Source organism: Penicillium paradoxum, assembly GCF_028828445.1.
Source record: "Penicillium paradoxum strain IBT 22861 chromosome Unknown utg000007l_segment0_segment0, whole genome shotgun sequence".
In the NCBI taxonomy this organism is placed as follows: domain Eukaryota; kingdom Fungi; phylum Ascomycota; class Eurotiomycetes; order Eurotiales; family Aspergillaceae; genus Penicillium; species Penicillium paradoxum.
In genome coordinates, this window is record NW_026643185.1 from 4,077,295 (window position 1) to 4,097,721 (window position 20,427).

General features: G+C 47.8%; 10 protein-coding genes across 10 annotated transcripts; 3 read left to right on the top strand and 7 right to left on the bottom strand.

Moving 5' to 3' along the window:
• Positions 1-394: 394 nt before the first annotated feature.
• N7457_009032 (flavin-dependent quinone reductase) lies at positions 395-1,057 on the bottom strand (the record flags this gene model as incomplete). The annotated part of the gene is made up of 1 exon (XM_057180075.1): positions 395-1,057. The coding sequence occupies one exon, from the start codon at positions 1,055-1,057 to the stop codon at positions 395-397; it is 663 nt and encodes a 220-aa protein (XP_057028461.1).
• A 471-nt stretch (positions 1,058-1,528) lies between these two features.
• N7457_009033 (uncharacterized protein) lies at positions 1,529-2,269 on the bottom strand (the record flags this gene model as incomplete). The annotated part of the gene is made up of 1 exon (XM_057180076.1): positions 1,529-2,269. One exon carries the CDS (start codon positions 2,267-2,269, stop codon positions 1,529-1,531), a length of 741 nt encoding a protein of 246 aa, XP_057028462.1.
• Positions 2,270-3,392: 1,123 nt separating this feature from the next.
• N7457_009034 (uncharacterized protein) lies at positions 3,393-3,937 on the bottom strand (the record flags this gene model as incomplete). Its single annotated transcript, XM_057180077.1, has 3 exons — positions 3,393-3,446; positions 3,504-3,737; positions 3,809-3,937. The coding sequence occupies 3 exons, from the start codon at positions 3,935-3,937 to the stop codon at positions 3,393-3,395; spliced, it is 417 nt and encodes a 138-aa protein (XP_057028463.1).
• A 2,031-nt stretch (positions 3,938-5,968) lies between these two features.
• N7457_009035 (uncharacterized protein) lies at positions 5,969-6,337 on the bottom strand (the record flags this gene model as incomplete). The annotated part of the gene is made up of 1 exon (XM_057180078.1): positions 5,969-6,337. One exon carries the CDS (start codon positions 6,335-6,337, stop codon positions 5,969-5,971), a length of 369 nt encoding a protein of 122 aa, XP_057028464.1.
• Positions 6,338-6,972: 635 nt separating this feature from the next.
• On the top strand, positions 6,973-8,175 carry N7457_009036 (uncharacterized protein; the record flags this gene model as incomplete). The annotated part of the gene is made up of 1 exon (XM_057180079.1): positions 6,973-8,175. The coding sequence occupies one exon, from the start codon at positions 6,973-6,975 to the stop codon at positions 8,173-8,175; it is 1,203 nt and encodes a 400-aa protein (XP_057028465.1).
• A 601-nt stretch (positions 8,176-8,776) lies between these two features.
• On the bottom strand, positions 8,777-9,610 carry N7457_009037 (uncharacterized protein; the record flags this gene model as incomplete). Its single annotated transcript, XM_057180080.1, has 1 exon — positions 8,777-9,610. One exon carries the CDS (start codon positions 9,608-9,610, stop codon positions 8,777-8,779), a length of 834 nt encoding a protein of 277 aa, XP_057028466.1.
• A 1,922-nt stretch (positions 9,611-11,532) lies between these two features.
• N7457_009038 (uncharacterized protein) lies at positions 11,533-12,684 on the top strand (the record flags this gene model as incomplete). The annotated part of the gene is made up of 6 exons (XM_057180081.1): positions 11,533-11,732; positions 11,781-11,914; positions 11,978-12,130; positions 12,180-12,380; positions 12,444-12,569; positions 12,635-12,684. The coding sequence occupies 6 exons, from the start codon at positions 11,533-11,535 to the stop codon at positions 12,682-12,684; spliced, it is 864 nt and encodes a 287-aa protein (XP_057028467.1).
• Positions 12,685-13,240: 556 nt separating this feature from the next.
• N7457_009039 (phosphate transporter) lies at positions 13,241-15,321 on the top strand (the record flags this gene model as incomplete). Its single annotated transcript, XM_057180082.1, has 5 exons — positions 13,241-13,303; positions 13,374-13,481; positions 13,540-13,871; positions 13,929-14,857; positions 14,924-15,321. The coding sequence occupies 5 exons, from the start codon at positions 13,241-13,243 to the stop codon at positions 15,319-15,321; spliced, it is 1,830 nt and encodes a 609-aa protein (XP_057028468.1).
• A 154-nt stretch (positions 15,322-15,475) lies between these two features.
• Positions 15,476-17,026, bottom strand: N7457_009040 (transferase family protein; the record flags this gene model as incomplete). Its single annotated transcript, XM_057180083.1, has 1 exon — positions 15,476-17,026. One exon carries the CDS (start codon positions 17,024-17,026, stop codon positions 15,476-15,478), a length of 1,551 nt encoding a protein of 516 aa, XP_057028469.1.
• Positions 17,027-17,498: 472 nt separating this feature from the next.
• N7457_009041 (glycoside hydrolase family 47 protein) lies at positions 17,499-19,226 on the bottom strand (the record flags this gene model as incomplete). Its single annotated transcript, XM_057180084.1, has 1 exon — positions 17,499-19,226. One exon carries the CDS (start codon positions 19,224-19,226, stop codon positions 17,499-17,501), a length of 1,728 nt encoding a protein of 575 aa, XP_057028470.1.
• Positions 19,227-20,427: the final 1,201 nt, after the last annotated feature.

The following is a 20,427-nucleotide window of genomic DNA, read 5'->3' on the forward strand; positions in this document are numbered from 1 at the left end:
TTACTTCGGGCCAGGACTTGTATGCCATACCAAAGAATAGATCCATACCAATGCTATTTCTATGTCTATTATGTACACTCAATCTTGCGTCTGTATCAAACAAGTTTAGCTCTGGATAATAGTGGGCCCAGAATAAGCTTAATGTGGCACATTGGCTCCTTCCATTTCAAATGTCAACCCCGTTCCTTCCACTTTACGTTGTTTTCCTTTGTTTACTTTCGTTTGGACCCATGGCTCGAGGCACAACTTATACGTCACTTTATATGGCAGCATGTTCAGACATCATCTCAATATCCAAACTATATGGCTTTGGATGTCAAGCACCTGATTATCCACATCTACAAACAACAATCTCCCAGGTCTGCATCTGTTGAATACCCAACCAACCCAAATACTACATTTTATCCAATTCACAAACCAACTCCATCCCCAAATTCCTCATCATCCCATCAATCCCCGCCTGCCCCCATCCAACAACATCCCGCTCATCCAACTCAACCTTCTCCTCCTCCTCCGACAACGACCCAACCGGCAACCCAGTAAACTTAACAGTCAACCCAGGCGCAGTCTCAATAACCTTCATCCTCAACCCCGTCAAAACAGCCCGCAAATGCTCCGCCGCCTTACCCCCGCCCCGTCCCCCATACGAAACAATCCCGGCAGGCTTCCCCTTCCACTCATAGAAGAGATAGTCCAGCGCATTCTTCAGACTCGCCGGGATACTCCAGTTATATTGTGGTGTGACAAAGATGAATGCATCGTATTGTCGCACGACCGCTGACCATGCCCGCGTGTGCGCTTTGCTGTAGTGCGGCGTGGGATCTGTCGCGGGGAGGCTGGCGGGGATGACGGATTCGTCGTAGAGGGGGAGAGATTGTTTTGCGAGATCGAGGATTTCGAGGGTTATATGGCGCGGATCTGTGTCAGTTGTGTTGCTGTGGTTTGTGGGGATGGTTGGGTCGGAGGTGAGGACGTCATAGACGTATTGCGTTATCGTGGGGTTGAGCCGGGGGCGGCGGGTGCTGCTGGTGACAATGGCCACGCGTTTGGGAGGCATTGTGAATACAGTGGGCTATTTCTGGATGATTGTAAGATCCTCTGGAGGATTGGGTGGTGTTTTCGTGGTGTTGGAGGAAGCTTCTAGGATTCTTTCTTTGGGAGTGTGGATTTAGTAGTTCGGCCCGGACATTGGGGACATCGGCAGTTGCAGTGTCTCATGGATTCGGATGGAGCTTCTTCCCGGTTATTTTCTTGGGAATCTCGCAGGTGTATTGTTCTCGTGTTAAAGAGAAGGTGAATATTGACTACTGCTTGGCTGAGTTCCTGCAGAGATATGATTCCGAGTTCAACAGGTATAGACAAAGGGCATACGTACATCCCAACAATCAATGCCACTGCAGGATCAATAACTATGTGTAAAATGCTGACATTCTGCCTTTTGAATCATACAAACCAAAACAAGGATCAACATTTCTACCCCTCCTGCTCCTTCTTCAATTCCCAATACCCAAGTCTATACACCTAGATATCAACTGCACGACATGAAACAATGAGTAAACCCCTGAGTACCCACTTTATCCAATGCAGGATCCGGTCTTCTCAGCCAGTTAGCCAGCATATTAGTACAATGATCAACATGCTCCAAGTCCCCAAGCATATTATCCAACCGATCACCACGCATATGCACATCATGCCCCCGCCGCAGAAGATACAAACAATGAACCAAGTGTTCGCGAACCTCAGTCCAATAGAAGTCCGGATTATCACCAACTTCCGTATAATCCTTCATCGGCTTCGTAGCCTCCTCATCATAGAAATAGACAAACGGCTTGCCATTGTGGAAATGCGCAAACTCGTGCGTGAAGTCATGCGGACATTCTTCATGCAGCCAGCAGCCGGCAAGAGGGTCATAGGTGCAGCCGAGTTTCCTCGCCTCCTCGGTCGAGTTTCCGCACGAGTATCTGATTCGCGGGGTTGGCGGGAGACATTGTCGTTGGCCTTTGAGGGTGTCGGGGTATGCGAGAGATGATGAGGGATCTTTCATGGCGAGGACCTGTCGCAAGGGCTCCATAGTTATGGCGGCGATTACGGCAAGTACTAGGAGAAACAGGACCATGAGGAGGCCCGTGATGGTGATTGCGGCGAGGTTTCGTTTTAGGAATTGTTGGACTCCGCGACGGGGTGGTTTGTTGGTCATAGTGGTGTCGCTGTCGCCATCGGCTTCTGTCTTCGGGACGGGCTCGTAGTTTCGAGCGAAGACATTGTCCATGATGGTGGAACTAACGAGTGACTATGTGGTGGCTGTTATACTGAAGATAAGGGACAGATCTCCTGTCTGGAGAGAAAGTGGCTATCCAGTGCATGATTTTATTGAGACTGCAGTCTTATTCATATTCGAGCGGGGACAAAGAGTAGATGCGCAGGCGAGGTCTATAGATGACCCGATTAGGGTATCAATAAGACTCGGACAAAATCAACCAATCATGAGCAAATAATTGGTCCAAATGAAGAGTCCAATAGGAGGCTGATGGCGGGAAAGTTGTTGGCCGAGAACAAAGAAACGTCCAGAGGCGAACAACATAATCCCTTTCCTGTTTTTTCGACTCTTTCGTTTTTCAAGTAATACCCTATGGCACTAACACTCCGTGGGGAGGAGCATGGTGAAATCAATTCCCTGCCACGAAGAATTTAACCGAGGCGCAATCTGTCTCCACCGAGTCCACGTTTAACCAATATCCATGACGTTATCGACTACGCTCGCCTCTGCTTTTGCGCCAACGACTGGAGCAATAGGACAAGTTTTCGGCACGATGTTTTGATTCTTGAAGTCATGCAGCAGTTCCTGTTTGCAAGATCCTCGGTCTCGGAATATTCGGAGTTGAATTGCATACAAAGTGTCGATCTTGCTGACTCGCTAGCATACAATCAACACTCTTGAATGAGCAAATCAAAACCATAACCCAGCCCTCGAATGCAAATGTTTTATTAAACCGCAATAGTGCAATGATGTTTAGGCGAGTTCCAATATTATAAGATTTGACAACAAGTCCTTGTGCTCTTGCGGCCTCGGTCATTGATGTAATCAGATCCACTATGATGTTGATAGTTTCATTCGATTGCCCAATGTCTGCATGTAGGTATTCGAGGTATCGACTTGATCTATCCATAGAAAAAAAACTTCAATCCAGTACGGAGTAGTTCTTTATACAAAAATCAATGATATTTGCTATGCTGAGTCTAATGTCCAAATTTCCGACTAATGTTTTTGCTATCGTAATCACAGATGCGCGCTCGAAGACTCACAGGTAGAATGCCATGTACAGCAAGAAAGTAAGACCAAATACACGAAGTCAGCGGGAGAGACACCGAATCCCCCAGATGTGGCGTCATATCTAAACAACGAAGACCGTCTGGTTGAAGGACTCCAAAAATGCGGAAGGACCAGCCTGTAGACAAACAATTAGTATCCTTATAATCGAATTATGGTGGAGCGAGGTACTTACACCGATCAAAGCCGCATGGGCGACATTGATCTGGCTCTTGCCCAAGACAGCATCGGACGGCACCTTGACAGTGAAGTTCTCATATGGGGGACGGTTGTTCTCGTGATACTCGGGCTTGAAGGGCCCATTGTACAGGATTGTTCCTATAGCATCGGCTGCGCTTCGGCAAGGCGAGGACTTGCATGAGGAGAGACCGATTGCGACGGCCATCTCCTTGGATCCAGTCAGAGTGTTCTGTATAGGGTTAGCGAAAGGAACTTGCGGTGAAATCTGCAGGAGCTATGCAAGCCCAGACTGGGACTTACGGGACGCTGGATCTGGATAATGACATCCTTGCCGGAGTTGATACGCTGGTCCTCTTCGGGGAGTCCGATGTTGGCGCGCTGGGCAAGGGCAGAGACGGCGAAGAGACAGATGGTGATAAAGGACTTCATTGTGATAGAAATGGGAAGAATGTATACAAAAGATGGAAGAGTTGGAGTATTGAGAGGGTATATAGTGGAGACAAGCTGATTCGATTGTGTGATGGAGAAGGTGTGTGGTCTGACGCTGTATTTATATCCTCCAATCCTCCCCAGCTGGATGAACGGGCGTTCAGCCCTGGCACTAAACCCTTGAACTGGATCTCCTTGCTGGTGATTGGCCAAGTCCCTAGTCTCGACGAGATTAGAAATCGGGGGAAAGCCACGGATAGATGCCTCACACTAAGGCCAATGAGGAAGCAAATCATGACGATCCCCAATTATTGTGGATTCACCTTGCATCTCAGCATAAGCATGACTGGGGTCTCACTTTTATTGAAACCGTTGCAATGGCATCACGACTTGGATCGTAGTTCTCATCTGACAAATCATTTGCTAGGTTTCAAGGGTTTCACCTAGATGTGATCTGTTCTACCTATCTATAGTGGCCCCAAACATGGCTAGCTCTTCAGCTAATGCACCTGGGCAATTCAAGATGAATGTATTTCGTACTTCGTACAGGACTTCATGAACTGTCTACCCCAATTTAGATCCTTCACATGGCCCAAAATAGAATCAAGCTTGGCGCAGTAAGCTAAGGCGTTATCAACCTGCCTAACCCTTTCGCGACGGGTTGTTTAGTCTCGGGAGTGCTCAAGTGGAGCCTCGGGAACTTCCCCCGACGCTACATTTGGGGCTGTCATTCTCTCCAATATGTGCACATTTACTCCGTACGGACACCCGCATGACACCTACAACATAGACGCCTACCGAGTATTCTGTATATACCTATCGCGTATGAACTCTCGTATGAATTCCGCTCCTCTCCATATCTCAAGGCTTTTCGTATCCATTTTTCTCGCGCGATCTCATTGGGTCGTACTCAGAAGGCATCCCAACAGCTGCAGGTTACACCGCATGGGTAGCCAGCAACCTTGTGCCCAGCCGAGACGTCGTGTGGGGTAGCCCGAGTCCATGGCTAAAAAAAGGTATTCCCGCTTCTGTACTCCGTACTCCGTAGCGGTCTATTCATACGGTACGAGGCACTTTTTCATCTACATAGTTGACACGACCTTTAAGCTACAGTCTCGCAGTTTGTAGTGTATCTACGTTACTCATCTGGAGAACAATTACCTGGTCGGAATGTCAAACCAGTGTATATTGTCGTTATGAAAGTTCCGGGTTGTGTGTGAGAATCGAGCTATACTACACGGGAGACACCTCAACAAAGGAGCATGACTATGTTTAGCGCGTAGGTGTTCTTGTCTAATAGGTTCTAAGATTACTTACTTGCATACTCTTTCCTCGCCTGATGTTTCTAAACAGTGTCATGGGGTTTCATTATACAATTTGTAGACTATCTAGGCAAACCAACGCCTTCGCCTTTTCCCGTTTGATCCGGTATTGCGAGAGGAAGCAAGATCCCACATGGTCGGGCAGAGAACACCTTTTCTTTTTTTCCCTTTCAAATCTCTCGACTTAAAAACCAAGCTGCAGAGTGCAGAATCGCATTTCTTCGGGATAATTGTAATAGATACCATCAGATCCCATCATTTCAGCCTCATTACTACAAAGCGCCATTGCAGAGATCTGTTAGTTTCAAGTTTGATTTCCCTTACTTTCCAATCGTATACCAATACCAAACTCTTAGTTAGCTCCTCTATACAAATCCCTAACATTTGCTCCCTATGTTCATCTATCCAGCCAATTTGAGCTGAAAGTAACCGTTACTACAAATTAAATTGCGGTAGAAAATGCGGTAATAGAGCCAGGGGACAAGACAAAATCATATTGTAGAACCGTCCATATTGAGAAAAAGGAAAAAGAAAACCCATCCTATCATGTTCTCATATTTCCCTCAGTGCTTGCTCAGTCATACTAGTTTAACTCAGTAGAAGCAGAGGGCAATCGTCCCCATTTGTGTGGTGAGCTAGTCGTGAAAAGTGCAGAAATGTTTGGCGCCTCTTCTCTCTGGATCAACCAGAGCCCTTCAGCTAGAGGATCCTATATCGACCGAAGATGATGGAGTCGGCGGGCCTCGAATTGGAGGAAATCGCGGTATGTATCCTCCATGACAGTATCGGCAGGAGGCTTGTTCATGGGGACAATGAGGGAGTCGATCCACTCCCTAGTTGCGGAATTGGCAGCGACGGCAGCAAGGAACTGGTTGAAGATGAAGATCTCTGATAGTGAAGAGAACCCAAATGCCAACTGCACCTCTGTAAGGGCATTTCTCCAATCTCTGACGAAGATGTCAGGTGAAGCTGAGGGGTTGTAGTCAAGCCGCATCCATTTCATATATTTCCTGTGAGAGGTGTGATAGGGGCGTGTCACAGTCTTAAAAATCTCATCAGGGTTGATGTCGTCAGCCATTCTCGTGAATGAGGTCTGCTCGGCTTCTGTGCTGCTAAGTGGATGCAGACCGAAACAGATTGGGGTATTTGATTCGGAGCTAACTGGGGGCGCCTTTTGCTGAGATTGAATTGGTGGCGCTTGTGGAAGACGGGAAGGACTATCGCTCTTACTGCCTGCCGCTTGCTCCTAGGAATACGACTTTAGCTCTAGCGATAGACATCTATAAAAATATTCTAGACCTTAGGCACGCGACACTAGGCCCGGATCGAATGAGGTTTCATGGTTCTTACAATAAGGATTGCTAGAATAGGCATAGTAGTTTTGATTGTACTATGGTTCGTCCTACCTTGTCTCCTACCTCTATCAAGTCCCCAGGTCTGAATTTCTTCTTTCTTTTCTTTCCTTTTCACAAATATCTCTACCTTTAACTTCAACAAACAACTCTCACTTATCTTTCACCTTTACTCATTTCTCAATTCTCTACTTCTTCACCTCTCTATCATCTTAAGTTCTCTTCGTCAGTTACTCGTGAGCCCTCAACACCTAAGACCCTTGAGCCAATCTGAGGCAAGGGGACTTCTTACTATTTTCACTTTGTACTCAAATCGAGTTCTGCATATCCTCTATTCGGCACTTGGTTCAGTCACTTGACTATGGAATCTTCTCAGTCCTACCCTCCTACCTCGCCTAACTCTGCAACTTCACCCGTATCCCCAAAATCTCCATCGAAAATTCCGAGAAGGATCAGCTCCACAAGGATTGCTCTTCCCGATCTAAAATCTGCACTAGAAAGGGCGGTTAAGGCCAGAGGGAAAACATACTCCCAAATTACGGCCTTCATCTGTTATTGGGACGATGACAACACTCGTGCTCAAGAAGATGGAGAAACCTTTTCCCATATGATAGCTGATCTTTTCGGAGTTGCCAGCCAAACTTTTATCATGAACCACGAAAATTCCGTTGCATGCTGGGATTTGGGAGATCGCCTGCATCAAGAAGTTGTGTCCAAACACCGCATTTGCAAACCAACGCTCTTCATCTTTTTTTACGCTGGCCACGGTAGGATCAATCAACTTAACGAACTTTCTTTTACCGCGACCAAGAAGGAAAACCTTGTTCCATGGCGCACCATCGATCGTGAATTAAGTTACCACACTTATCCTATGGATACCTTCTGCATCCTAGATTGTTGTTATTCCGGTACTGCTATTGCGGGTAACCCGATGACAACCCATGTCTTAGCTGCTTGTGCCTCTTCGGAGTTTGCGAGATCCCGTGTAAATGGAATATCCTTTACACAGCGAGTTGTGCGGACCATGCGAAAGCTTTCCGACTCTGGCAAGATATCTATCTCAACAGATGAAATTTTCAATGCGGTACAGAATGAAACTCCTCGTGGCTGCTACATGCCAAGATTTTCTAGTCATAATGGGGTGAATCCCATTGTCTTACCTTTCCACGTCACGTCTACTTCAATTCCTCCTTCGCCAGGAATTTCGTCTTCTGGGCATGCCTCAAGTTCGAGGTTAGGCCCTGCATTACATTCCCGCCCACTATCACAACTTCCCTCCGACCGCGAAACTCACGTTCTTGTTCTACTCGTTCTCGAAGGAAACCCGAAGCTGGTTGTCCAGGACTTTGAAAAAGTTATTGAAAACCTGCCGGCCAAGTTTAAAGTGAAAATCACAGATGCCTATGAAACCAATGCATCTGCGGGAGTCTTTGTGTGCATGACTTGGGAGGCATATGCACGGTTCTCGTCAAGCGTAGAACTAGACGCACTCCTTCCTGTGATCGGACCATCACTGATTCGCACACATGAGCTCCGCGCGATTTCGGTCCGAGCTGTGCCCTAGCCAGAATTCGAGCCTTGGACCACAAGCAGAATCTACCAATGGGGAGTCCTATCACTCTACCAGGGCTTCTTGAGAGTCTCTATACCACTACCATAGATGTCTAGTAGCATGATCAGATACCGAAACTATGTGCAATACATGGGCATGATGAAGCCAGGATCTGAGTAGCTGAACCCCATGAGATAAATTCAGTAGATCATGCCCAAGTTCAAAGACGTGATCGTGATTGATATGTTTTTATTACTACACATATACATGTATCTGTGACGCCGATTTGTCTTAATGTACAAAAAGAAGAGAAGGGGAAAAAAAGCAGATTTGGCTGGCTAAATACATATCCATGCCATCCATCCCCGGTCTCTTCATCAACGGCACTGGTCGTCAACGTACAAGTTCACCCTCATATATTGTTAACATGAATGCAATGAACGAAAAATAGCTCCCAACACATATAACACAAAGTCCCATCCGCTTGTAAAAATCGTACAAGAAATCACATCTTACCTGGTTCTTCAAAGCCCACGTGCAGTCACCTCCCAGTCAATACCTACATGTAAGCATGTCCGAGAGTCCGTGGGCCTTGCTCTGTCAGACTTTTCGGTCAAATTCCCCCCTGTTCAACCGGGATGTCAGTCGCCATCAGCTCCTGCTTGCGTCTCCATCTGCGTTTGCGCTTCGTGTTCTGCGGGTTTCGAAAGCAGTCCTCAGTAGAGTGCCTAGTAGGACGCTGGTGAAAGTGGCAATACTGCTTCGGTTCTAGAGGCTCTAGGTTCTCGTTGCTGATGTCAAAATCCCCTCCACTTAGTCTGTGTGCCTCAAACTCCAGGAAATCAACATAGGCTTCATTCAGGATGGATGCCGGCAGAGAACCAACATCAAATTGGAGCGACTGGACCCATGGAATGGCGTTGGGGTTTGCACTGACTGCGGTGAGGAATTGATTGAGAACGAAGATGGTTGGAAGATGCGGACGGCGAAACACCTGTCTCATTTCTTTGAAGGCTTCATCCCAGGCTTGCACAAATGCAATTGGTGATTGCCATGAGTAGTAAACCGTGTTCAGCCAGTTAGTATATTTGCGATTCGCAATTTGGCAGTCTTTGGCTTTGTCCGGGTAATCATTGGGCTCGTGAAAAGGCAAAGATGCAGGTGGAAAAACTGGCGCTGTATAACCGGTGCTGAAAGTAGGTTGCATGGCAAATTTCGGGTGAGGAAGCGAAGGACCTAGGATCAATTGGCCAACTGAAGGGGTCGGTTGTGCAGGATAATATGGTAGTCCATAAAAGAAGGCACCATAACGGAAAGGGCCGTAGAATTGAGGAGCGAGGTTTCCAGTGGGTAACCCAGCAAGAGGTTGAATGAAGGGATCTACACCCGAGGAAACAAACCCGGCCTCAGAGGCAATCACAGGCTCTCCTGTTTGAGGGGCAATCATCTTGGGCCCGAGTGAGCGTGATTAGACGTGATTTGCCCGTTAGATTGGCGTCACCTATACCCGGCTAGACGGATCAAAGATACTCACTACCACGTAGGTAATGCCTTTGACGTATGCAAACTGCACACTGCAACGGGATAGCTGTATTCACTAGAGTTAGCATCGTAAGTTCTGTGATGAATTTGGAAGGCTGCCTAAGCCACGCCACGCCATGGACGGATGTTCCTATATGGTTTTCATTCAAACAGAAGATATCGAGAGAGTAGAGGCATACCTCGAGACACGCACCTATGTATGGACTGGAGAAGCTTGGTAGTTCTTATGCTCGCGTATATGCGAAGGGAAAGCGGGTATATACCGCAAAGTTTGCTTTTATGCTCGAGTAGATATATCATGCCTTAGGGGTATGATTGCTTCGGAGAAACGGTTCGGAATAAACCATATGCTTTAGGAAACTTGGCGGGCAAACATATATGTGTTAACTACTAACACCTCAGTAACGATGAAGTGACGGCAAGTAGATAGATACAATATAAATAAAGGGCAAGCAAAATGCAAGTAATAGATAAACTAGAGAAGCTTAGTAGTCCTTATACTCGCGTATCTCCAAAGAGAAAGCGGATATATACCGCAAAGTTTGCTTTTATACTCGAGTGGATATATCATAGCTTAATGGTGTGATTGCTTCGGAGAAATGGTTTGGAATAAACCATATACTTCAAAGAATTTGACCAGTACACATATATATGTTGACTATTAACCATAAAGTAGCGATAAAGTGATGGTGAGATGACGGTAAGATAGGTAGGAGTAAAGGGCAAGCAAAGGATAGGTACTAGACAAACTAGAGAAGCTTATTAGTTCTTATAGTCGCGTATATATATAAAGAGGAAGCGGATATATACTGTGAAGTTTGCTTTTATACTCGAGTATAGATACCATGCCTTAGAGGTAGGATTGCTTCAGGAAATTATTTGGAACAAGTCAAGTCATATACTTCAAGAAATTTGATGGGCAAACATAGGTACAGCCGTTGATTAATAACGCCTAAGTAACGACAAACAGACGAGCGACAGACGGTAAACAGCTCACGGCCTATAACAGCGGCCATTTAGTAACCGGTTCAAATGATTCCCGGTCTTAACAAAGGCTGGATGGCATATATGAATACCTTGAGAACAATGCTGCAATCGCCTAATCTAGGCAGAAACCCGAGATCCTTAAGAGCTAGATTACATCGATTCACACATATCTTTCAAAGGGTGCCCCAATGCTAAGCCTATACATTAGTAGGCATCCTGGAATTCTGCTCGAGCCAGGTTGTGTGAATAGCTTCAGAGGTTGCGTCCGAGCTATGACCACGAGATGTTGATCGACACGATTTCCCATAGACTTCACGCCCAGGAACATTCGGGAGGAATCTCGGGTAAATTTTTGCTTTCAACCGTAAGAGTGAGGACCATGGAATCTCATACAGTGTGAGTGGCGTAATCACAACCGATTCTTCGTATGCATCCTGACAGCATCGATAGCCCCATAAGCCATGCATATCTAGAGAGTAGAAGCGCACGACTACTACATGAAAAGGCTTCAGAGTACGGAGTACATTGGACACATATCTCACAGAGACATTAAAAATGACAAGGCCACATGGGAAAGGCGAAGTGGAACCCGGGAGGGTCTGATAGCCAGCCATTTTCGCACGTTCTGGCCTCTCTCCACAGTTCTCGAGTGCCATTAACACATTGTACTTTCAATGGCTGGTCGGGGTATATATGTTGATTTTTCTATACAATTTCCATCGTCAAACATGCCACTTTTGTTCCTGGCCGATCTTTTTCTGGCGGGATCCGCCCGATCGTCGCATTCTGTCGACATCACCTGTCTGACTCGAGCTCTCTGAAACACCCTTCAAAGACGGGATGAACTCTTTCTCTCCTCAGGGCTTTCCAGAGTGGGTGGATCGACGTCAGAGCACCGTGTCTGCCTCCACCGTGTCGTCCGCGTCAACGAATCTCCTCTTCCCGAGCCCCGCGATCTCTTCGGCGTCCAGCTCGAGGAAACAATCCGGGCAGTTCTACGATGATGTCGTGCGACTCGAACTGACGCCCTCGGTGCAAATGTCCGTTCGAGAAAAACATCTCTCAAGAATTTGCTGACCTCTGCATAGTTCTTTTGTGAAGAATGGCCAGATGTTCAAACTAAAATACACATTTATTGATGTCTGCAAAGACTCAACGGGCGCATTGAGATGTCTCGAACTTGGAGGCGCATTAGGCCAACAAGCGCCTTTTATCCACGCCTGTGAGTTGTGCTGGTGCAAGTATCGAGCGAAGAACACATGCTGATCTTGAAAATCAAATGAAGTCTCCAATACAAAACTCCCAGTTCCTCATTTGGAACATCCAAAGGCAGGCGACGATTTCCCTCTCCGTGTGTCCTTCATGGACCAGCAAACCGTACAAACCGCACACACGGTGTTCATGACGCAACTGTCATACAAATTTGATCACTGGGATGGTATGCGACCGCAAGATCTTGAGGAATCATCATTCACTTACAATTGCAGATTGTGTGCGATTCCAAGAACTCCTACTCAACTCCAAATTAGTATTCATTGGGGGAATGGCCGAGGCCAAATCGAAAGGCCGGGGCGAGGAGTGTATCAGCCAAAATCTCCGCATCCTCCGCGGGAACAACGGCAGACGGGTGATGCTCTTCTTTACAAATTCACAGCGGAGGGAGCTCAAACGATACGTTTCTATTCCGCGTGAGTCGACTTCTACGAGGCAACAGCCCTCTATCATTATCAAATTGCTAATGGCGTGATCAGTCAACTGTATTAACGCAATCAAACCACCAAAAAAGGCTGGGCGGCCAGCCACAATCGAATTGAATCCAAACTTCGAAATTCTGTCTCAGATGAGGCACATTACGATTCGGTTTCTTGATGATGACGGTTAGTGTATATTTGAGTGTCAGGACTGTGTCCTTGGAGTATTCACTGATTCTTCTCTGTTCCAGATTGCCAGGAATTTTGTCAGATGTTGTCACACGACTTAGCGATTGGATGATTGATTTACGAGAAAGGGCAAATTTAGACGAATCCTTCGGTTTTTTGTGGCGATAATGAGTCTTGCATGGTGGCGTTACTTGGCGAATTGGGGGCCGTAGAGCATGGATATCATATCAAGATACCTCATAGGCATTGCTTTAATATATGAGCATACGAACATACGAAGTTTTGCCAGTTAGATGAATACACACCTTAGATAAAAAGAAGTCCGTACTGACCAATTGCAAGAATTGGATCTCGGCATAATCAAGACGTGCTCCAGGCCCAAGATTTGACTCACGAAGTTTAATAGACTCCGGACAATTGACCTGGGTTTAGCCGGGACATCGACAAGTCAAGCCCCAGCAACGCCGCACGTGGAGCCATTAACCTCAAGCTTTGGCTGGTTCCCGCTTAGCCCCGCATTAGCGCGTGCAGGGGCCAACGGGCTTCATTCGTAACTTGGGACCTTTTGGCAATTCGGAATCTCCTGATCATGGATCTTTCGATATTCTACATATGAGACACAGGATATGGGTTGAAACCTCGATCCTTCAACTTCACAGGTGTTCATCATGGGCAAGTTCCATGCCCGGTTGTACAAGACCGACCGTGCTCGGGATTTTGACCACGAGCAGGTATAGAAGCCCCAGCCATTAAATCAGTCCCAACAATTGTATGGCGCGATTGCTGACAGTTCGGTTCTAGGATCGATATGTCCGCACGCGACAGATTTACGAGACTATCGACCGACAGGGCTTCCAGTGGATTGTCGTGCTGGTTGCTGGTCTTGGGTTCTTCCTCGATGGTTACACAGTGCGTGAGCCTCATATCAAAAGTCCACGTCTTGACTAACTGTTAATATCGGGTATAGTTATTCGCTAATAATATAGCCCTTCCCATGATCTCCTATGTCTACTGGAGGAACGACATTTCCTCGTTACGACTCGCATGCATCAACATCGCAACATTAGGTGGAACCTTGCTGGGCCAAGTGGCTTTCGGTTTCCTAGCCGATAAGAATGGCCGAAAGAAGATGTATGGTGTTGAATTGGTCCTGCTGATTACTGCCACTCTGGGCGTTGTCATGTCCTCTACAGGCGTGGACGGCAGCATGAACGTCTACGGGTGGCTTATTTGGTGGAGAATCTGTGTCGGGATTGGAGTTGGCGCAGACTACCCACTGAGCGCAGTAATCACATCTGAGTAGGTTTCTCAATCTTGACAACTGCTAACGTGGAGAAACTGACCTTGATTCCCAAGATTTGCCCCGACCAAGCATCGCGCCCGCATGATGGCAAGCGTCTTCTTCATGCAGCCGCTCGGCCAGATCGCAGGTAACATTGTCTCAATCATCGTTATTGCCGTCGCTCGCGGTAACAGTACCCCGGGTGAAGATATCAGCCGTACTGTTGACATAATGTGGCGCTGGGTCCTCGGTATTGGGGTCGTACCCGGTGCAATCGCTACTCTTTTCCGATTCGCCATTCCAGAGAGCCCACGCTATCTCGCCGATATCGAAGACGACACCATCACCGCGGAATTCGATGCATCTACACTTTTCAGCGAGACGGCTGGTATGATCGACTCAGTCAACTGGGGAAACAGCACGATATGCAGTGCAGGTAGTGCGATACAACTTCCCCCGGTCTCATCCATCACCACCTGTTCGGTCATTGACGATGATGATGAAGAAGAGTTCACCCGTCTCCCGCCCGCTACCCTTAACTCTCACTGGCGACTAGCACGTACCGATATCGTTCGGTACTTCTGGACCGAGGGCAACTGGCGCAGCTTGGCTGGTTGTTCCCTAGCATGGCTCCTGCTTGACTTTGGGTTCTACGGTATTGGATTATCAAGCCCGCAGTTCTTGGCCAAGACTTGGGGCACACTTCATATCTCCAAGGCAGCGCCGAACTGGATGACCGACGATAGACCAGGCGCCAATATCTTCCAGATGTTTATGAATACGTCTATACATGGGCTAGTTGTGCTCAATATCGGAAGCTTTGTCGGTGGAATCCTACTCATCATCTTTGCCCATAAGCTGGATCGAGTCGCACTTCAAAAATACATGTTTCTCGCGTTGGCGGCGCTGTTTATCGCCCTAGGAACCATGTTCGTCAGCCTCTACTCCGGTCCTCCTGCTGTGGTGGCACTGTATATTGTTGGCCAGATAATGTTTAATTTTGGTCAGTTGGCTTTTATGCTATCAGGAGAAAGAGTGAAATTATGAAGATTGTGCTAACTATCCCCAGGCCCCAATGCAACAACATACATGATTCCCGCTGAGATCTTCCCAACTCGATACCGTGCTACCTGCCATGGCATCAGCGCCGCAGCTGGGAAGCTCGGCTCTATCCTCGTACAGGTCTTTTCAACGTATTATCGCTTCGGCGCAGGGCCGGGCAACGAATCGACCCGCAAACACGGAATTGTTCTTCTTGTTTTCAGCGCCTGCATGGTCCTCGGTGCAGTAGTCACACACTTCTGGGTTCCACCTATCCAACAAGAACGACCTGGTAAGAGTAAGCTTTGGGGCGGAAAGCCTGAGACACTTGAAAGCTTGGCTTTTGGTCGGATGGGACGCAAGAGCCGAGATGCGGGCTGCCGGAAACGAACATCGCGACATCGGGCACTTTCGATGAGTTTGTAGGCTATATTGCCCTCTATACATATTTTTCTTATTTCTTCTGTATAAATTAATTTGACCCGTTACAGGATATTGAAATCTCAGGCTATGTGAACGTAAACCAAGATATGTACTCCTTCTCGTTGAAAATCAACCAGATGAAACCTCATCTCCCATGTCAAGTACAGTTCCCACCATTTAACAACCGCTGCATAGCCTCCCTATCAAGATAAAGTGCAACATCCATCCCCCCGTCCCCAACCGCACTATCCATAATCTGAAGACACCCATCCATCCTCGGCATAACGGCATGCACATACCGCGGCCTACTCCCAACAAAATCCACCTCGTAAAGCCGCAGCCGCAACCACGACGTGGCAAGCGTATGTTCGGATCCCACAAACGCCTGCCACAGTCGCTGCGGTGATACCTCATATGCAGCATCGTGCAGCATCGCACCTACAGCATCCGCCGTGAACCCCTTCATCGTCTCCCGTATTCGACTAGCCATTTCGCCTACTGTTTGCTTACACGCCCAAGACGCAGGTCCCCCCACGTGGGTTAGGAACAGCGGTGATCCGATAAATGCATCAGGCAGAGCGGGCGATACACGCGCTCGTGCGCCGAGACTTAGATCGAGATAGACGGGTTTCGAGGAATCTGCGTATCCGCGTGCTCGCGTGATCTTTATCCATAAGTGTGCCAGCAGAGCGTCCAGTCGGGAGATATCACTTCGAAACCCTGTTTCCAGCGCAAGGGATTGGAATTCGCGAAGCTCTGCGCCGGTGAAGTGTAGTTGGGTATGGCTGACTGGTCGGGAGAAGTCCCACGAAAGCCAAGGCGCTGGTTCTGAGGGTGAGATTAGGTTGTGGTTGAAGTCTGCGGGCGCAGGTTTGGAGTTTTCTGTCGTCGGGATGCAGAATTGGGGGTATCCTTCATCGGCGGTATCCCACCAGCTATACCGGTGCAGAGGTAATTGGCGCGCGGTCTTTATGATATCCTGGTCTGCTTCGGTGCTGTCGATATTCCCCGCAGCTCGGTTATCCAAAGACATGGGATCGAAGATGGGCTCGCCCAGTAGTGGGGATTCGGGGTTATGTCCGAACTGGTTTTGGCTGTTGAATGCCCAGAGATGCACGAAGACCATCAAGGCCTGTGCGTCTGCTAGACAATGTGCGATCTTGACTCCGATGGCGTAGCATCCGTCGCGAAGAAGTGTAATTTGAACTTGCACACCTGGTAGACCGGCATAGTCGCGCAGATTGGCTAATGCCAGAGGGTTGGGTGAGATGAATAGCTGCTGGTCGAAGTTATCGCCTGCCCATGCTCCGGGGCGAGATGCAGTGGTGGATGAGGCCCGGTCTTGGGCTGTGGGGACGATATCAGCCACTCCGGTGGGATGTTCGACGACTCTCCATTCCACGCCTGGATCTTCATCCGTTCCATACACGATTAATGGGCGATTGAAGCGTTCTGTGTGTTTTCCTTTGGGGTTGAAGGGTGTCCATTGGAGTTGGCCTGCCCAATGAGGGAATTTGGATAGAGTCTCGATTAATGAGATCCGCAGGTTGTCGATCAAGGTTTTTCGGTCCACATTGGCAGGTTGATCATAGATCCAGATTCCTCCTGTTGGGGCGAAGCGAGCGACTGTCGCGTCGAGGATGGACAGGGGTGTTGATGTAGGGGTTGACTGGGCCGGTCGCAATCTTGTGGACTCGAGGGTGATCATGTTGGATGTCGACTTGAATTACGTTTGATGCCTGGGGTTCGTTGGCTCATCTTCATCATTTTATCGTTTCAAGATTCATGAGTCAATGTGTGTCAACATGCCTCAACCCCACGCCAAGCTCCAGATCCTTCGTGGCTTAGAGCAAAAGAGGAGCCCGACCGTTCGAGACTGCAACTGTGTCTCAGACAAGGGGGCTTTTATAACAACACGTATTTAGATCTAATTTTAATCCGAGCGCCTATTAGCCCTGCTCCCTTCTACAACATAAGCATGAGCTCGGAGATAATCTCATATTGATGGTAAAGACCCTCAGTCGCAGCTAAGCACAACGCCTTCGGTATGGGATATAACAGTAGGATACAATAGTTAATATGATGATAATGAATGCTAAACTCAAGAATCCGCCCATTTCAGACAATATAAAAATTGAACATGGCACGAAACACATCGGCTTTTTTTCCCGATGCCCATCTCATGAGGCACTTGGGCGTCTCAGGGGGTGCCCTCCAGCATTGAACACAAACTCATCTAGACTGATCGTATTTGAAGAGCCGAACATGAGATAGAAATATTTGAGGGTCCGCGACATCCAAATGCTGTCCATCGAGTCTTCGAGAGTCGGTTCCCCGCCCTCGACGGTAACGTCAACGATGGCCGCATTACCATTCTTCGCCTGCGTCGCATTCTGTATCGCCTGGAATATGTTCCAAGCTGCATCGAGTAGATCTTCACGGCCAGTAATGCGGTAGAGAGTGAATATGCTCTCGATGGCTTCCGGGCGCAGGTTATAAGCAGTCTTCGGGACTCCGGTGAATCCCTTGGGCAGACGATGCTCTTTGATAAACTTATTGACGTTGAGATTCGGAATCGGTTCTGGCTCGAGACTATTCGCGTTCTTCCACACCTCTTGCTTCCAATGCCACTCGCTCCATGGACAGTTTGTTTGCGAGGCACACGGAACCGCATCAAAAGCCTCGGGCATGATTCCTAGCGGGATAACTTGGTGAGCCCAGATGCAACCATCGACCAACTTGTGGGCGATTTCTTGGTGGGTGGGATTATTGAACAGTGCGCCCCCTAATGCGAACATGCCACCTGCAAAACAGGATTGATATTGCACCTGTGACTCTAGATATATCTGCGTTTTGCTGTCTTCTCTCACGGCTCGAATATTACCGGAGACAAGGATGTCTTTGTCCTCGGGGTTCATTGGTCGGAAAATATTGTTCTCCGAAGCTGCCATCGTGGCATTCTCGTACATCTTGCGATACATGGGCATTCGTCCCCCTAGCAATACGTATGCTCCTGGTAGTGACTTGTACAGAGAGCTTGTTTCAGCCCCCAGTGTAAAGTTATCCTCGTAGAAGAGCTCTGCTGTAGCATTCATGGATACAGGCCAGAGACCTGGGACTTGAGTATTGTCTTGCTGGCTTTCAAGAAATTCCATTACTCGTTGGGCGGCATCGAAGTATTTGAGGTCACCGGTGATCTGGGACAACCTTGTAAACTCCATAATAAAGGAGCCCAGTTCCGCGACAAGTACTCTTTCCTCTGTGAGCTTCTCTTTCTTGTGAGAACCCCTATTTAAATCCCAATGAATGATGGGCATTCCGTTGGGCGTGTCAAATGCAGCGTAAAGCATATTTCCCAGCTCGATGGACTTCCTCAACAATTTTTGATCGGCGCTGAGATCAAATGCAGCCAACAGGCCTCCCAGTAGACGGATATTGGCCTCATGGGTATTGATTTCGGGCGACTGCGTTCTTGAGAAACGAATGTGTGACACCGTAGTCACGGCCTCCTTAAATTCATCGTGCATCCCCATGATCCACAGTGTATCCAGGTTATCAATCAGTGTACTGCCCCATCCTCCCAGCACATTTTTGGAGCTACCACTGAGCGGCGTAAACTCATCCGCCGCCCATGCAAGTGCCTGGTATGACTGCCAACATCGTTCAAAAGCGTCTTTCACAGACGACTGTCTCGCGCGGGTAGAGATGGATGGGTCTAAGGCGGTCGATTGAATCTTCGGAAATTGCTGGACTTCCGTCACCGGCCAGTGAGAATCAGTTTTGCCATCGAGGCCGGTCGAGAAGTGTGTAGGGGGCAGGTTTTCGGCAGTGCGATGATAACGGTAGAGCACGCACAAGAGGAAAACTCCAAGGCAAGCGCCTAACAGTTGGCGCTGGGCCCGAGTCATGGCAGATTCAGGTTACGAGTCCAGCATATTCAATGCAATGGATATGAAGTGATGGTCAACATGGACCAGCGATTGACAGGAGAAAACGAAAAAAGGTCCCCCGCGTTTAGATCCGAGGCCTAGCGGGCTAAAAGGAAATAGCAGGATTCAGGTAAATTGGCTGGGTGTTCTAGTCTCACCTGGGCCAGTTCACTTGCCCATGTCCTCTTGGCGTTCCCTTTCCGCGGTAGTGCGTACGCCTAAACACCGATATCTCATGGTGCCATCATGGCAGATAGGAATCATCTTTCGGCTTTGAATAAGGTCGAGGTGGATTTCGATGTTCGACGAGATCTCTATTTAAGGATTATACTACTGCATACGGGGTACGGAGTACTTGAGTGCTATCTAGGTACATGTAGTTGCTTAGCATCTGTGCTCCAGGGGCTAAGCTTTATTGGCAACTGTTGGTCCTTACTCCAGACCAAGAGATTGCTATTATTCGAGGTCCAATGCGATATTCGCTAAATGAATACATAATGTCTCGATCTATATACTCCACTCTGAGATCCACGAATCAACAGTGGCGAGGAGATGAGGCAATCCAGGCAATTCTTAAGTCTTCCTTGGGGGCCAATTTTTGCGAGGGACATTTAGGCGACAGGAGAAATGCGAAATAGACTCCAAGATGATTGAATTAATATGAAAAGAACAATGACAGATAATTCCGACACTTGTTGGGTAGGAATTTGTTCCAAAAAAAAATACGAGTCCATTGAAAAATGGACAAAAAGAAATGTGCATCATCCGTGAATCGAACACGGGCCTCGTCGATGGCAACGACGAATTCTACCACTAGACCAATGATGCTAGTTCATGTATAGGCCACCACTATTATGCTATACACTTCAATAAGGCTTTTTCTAGGCCAAAGCCCACAGCAAGAGCAATTATCCTCATTCAAAGCACTTGGGATTGTGCTTTTTTACCCCTCTTAGAGAAGTGGAGTTAGCGTTGCTCCTAATTTATCTAGCATCATAATTGATTTGGCCAATAGCAAAGGATTGTTGTCGATCATCACTCACTGGAGGAAGAAGGAGAACTATATATATTCCGCAGTTATGGTTGTCGTGTAGGACGCTGGCATATATTGAGAAGCTATCTACCAAGGAGGAGAACAAAGACAAGACCAAGAAGGAAAGAAGAGGAAGAAAAAGAAGAG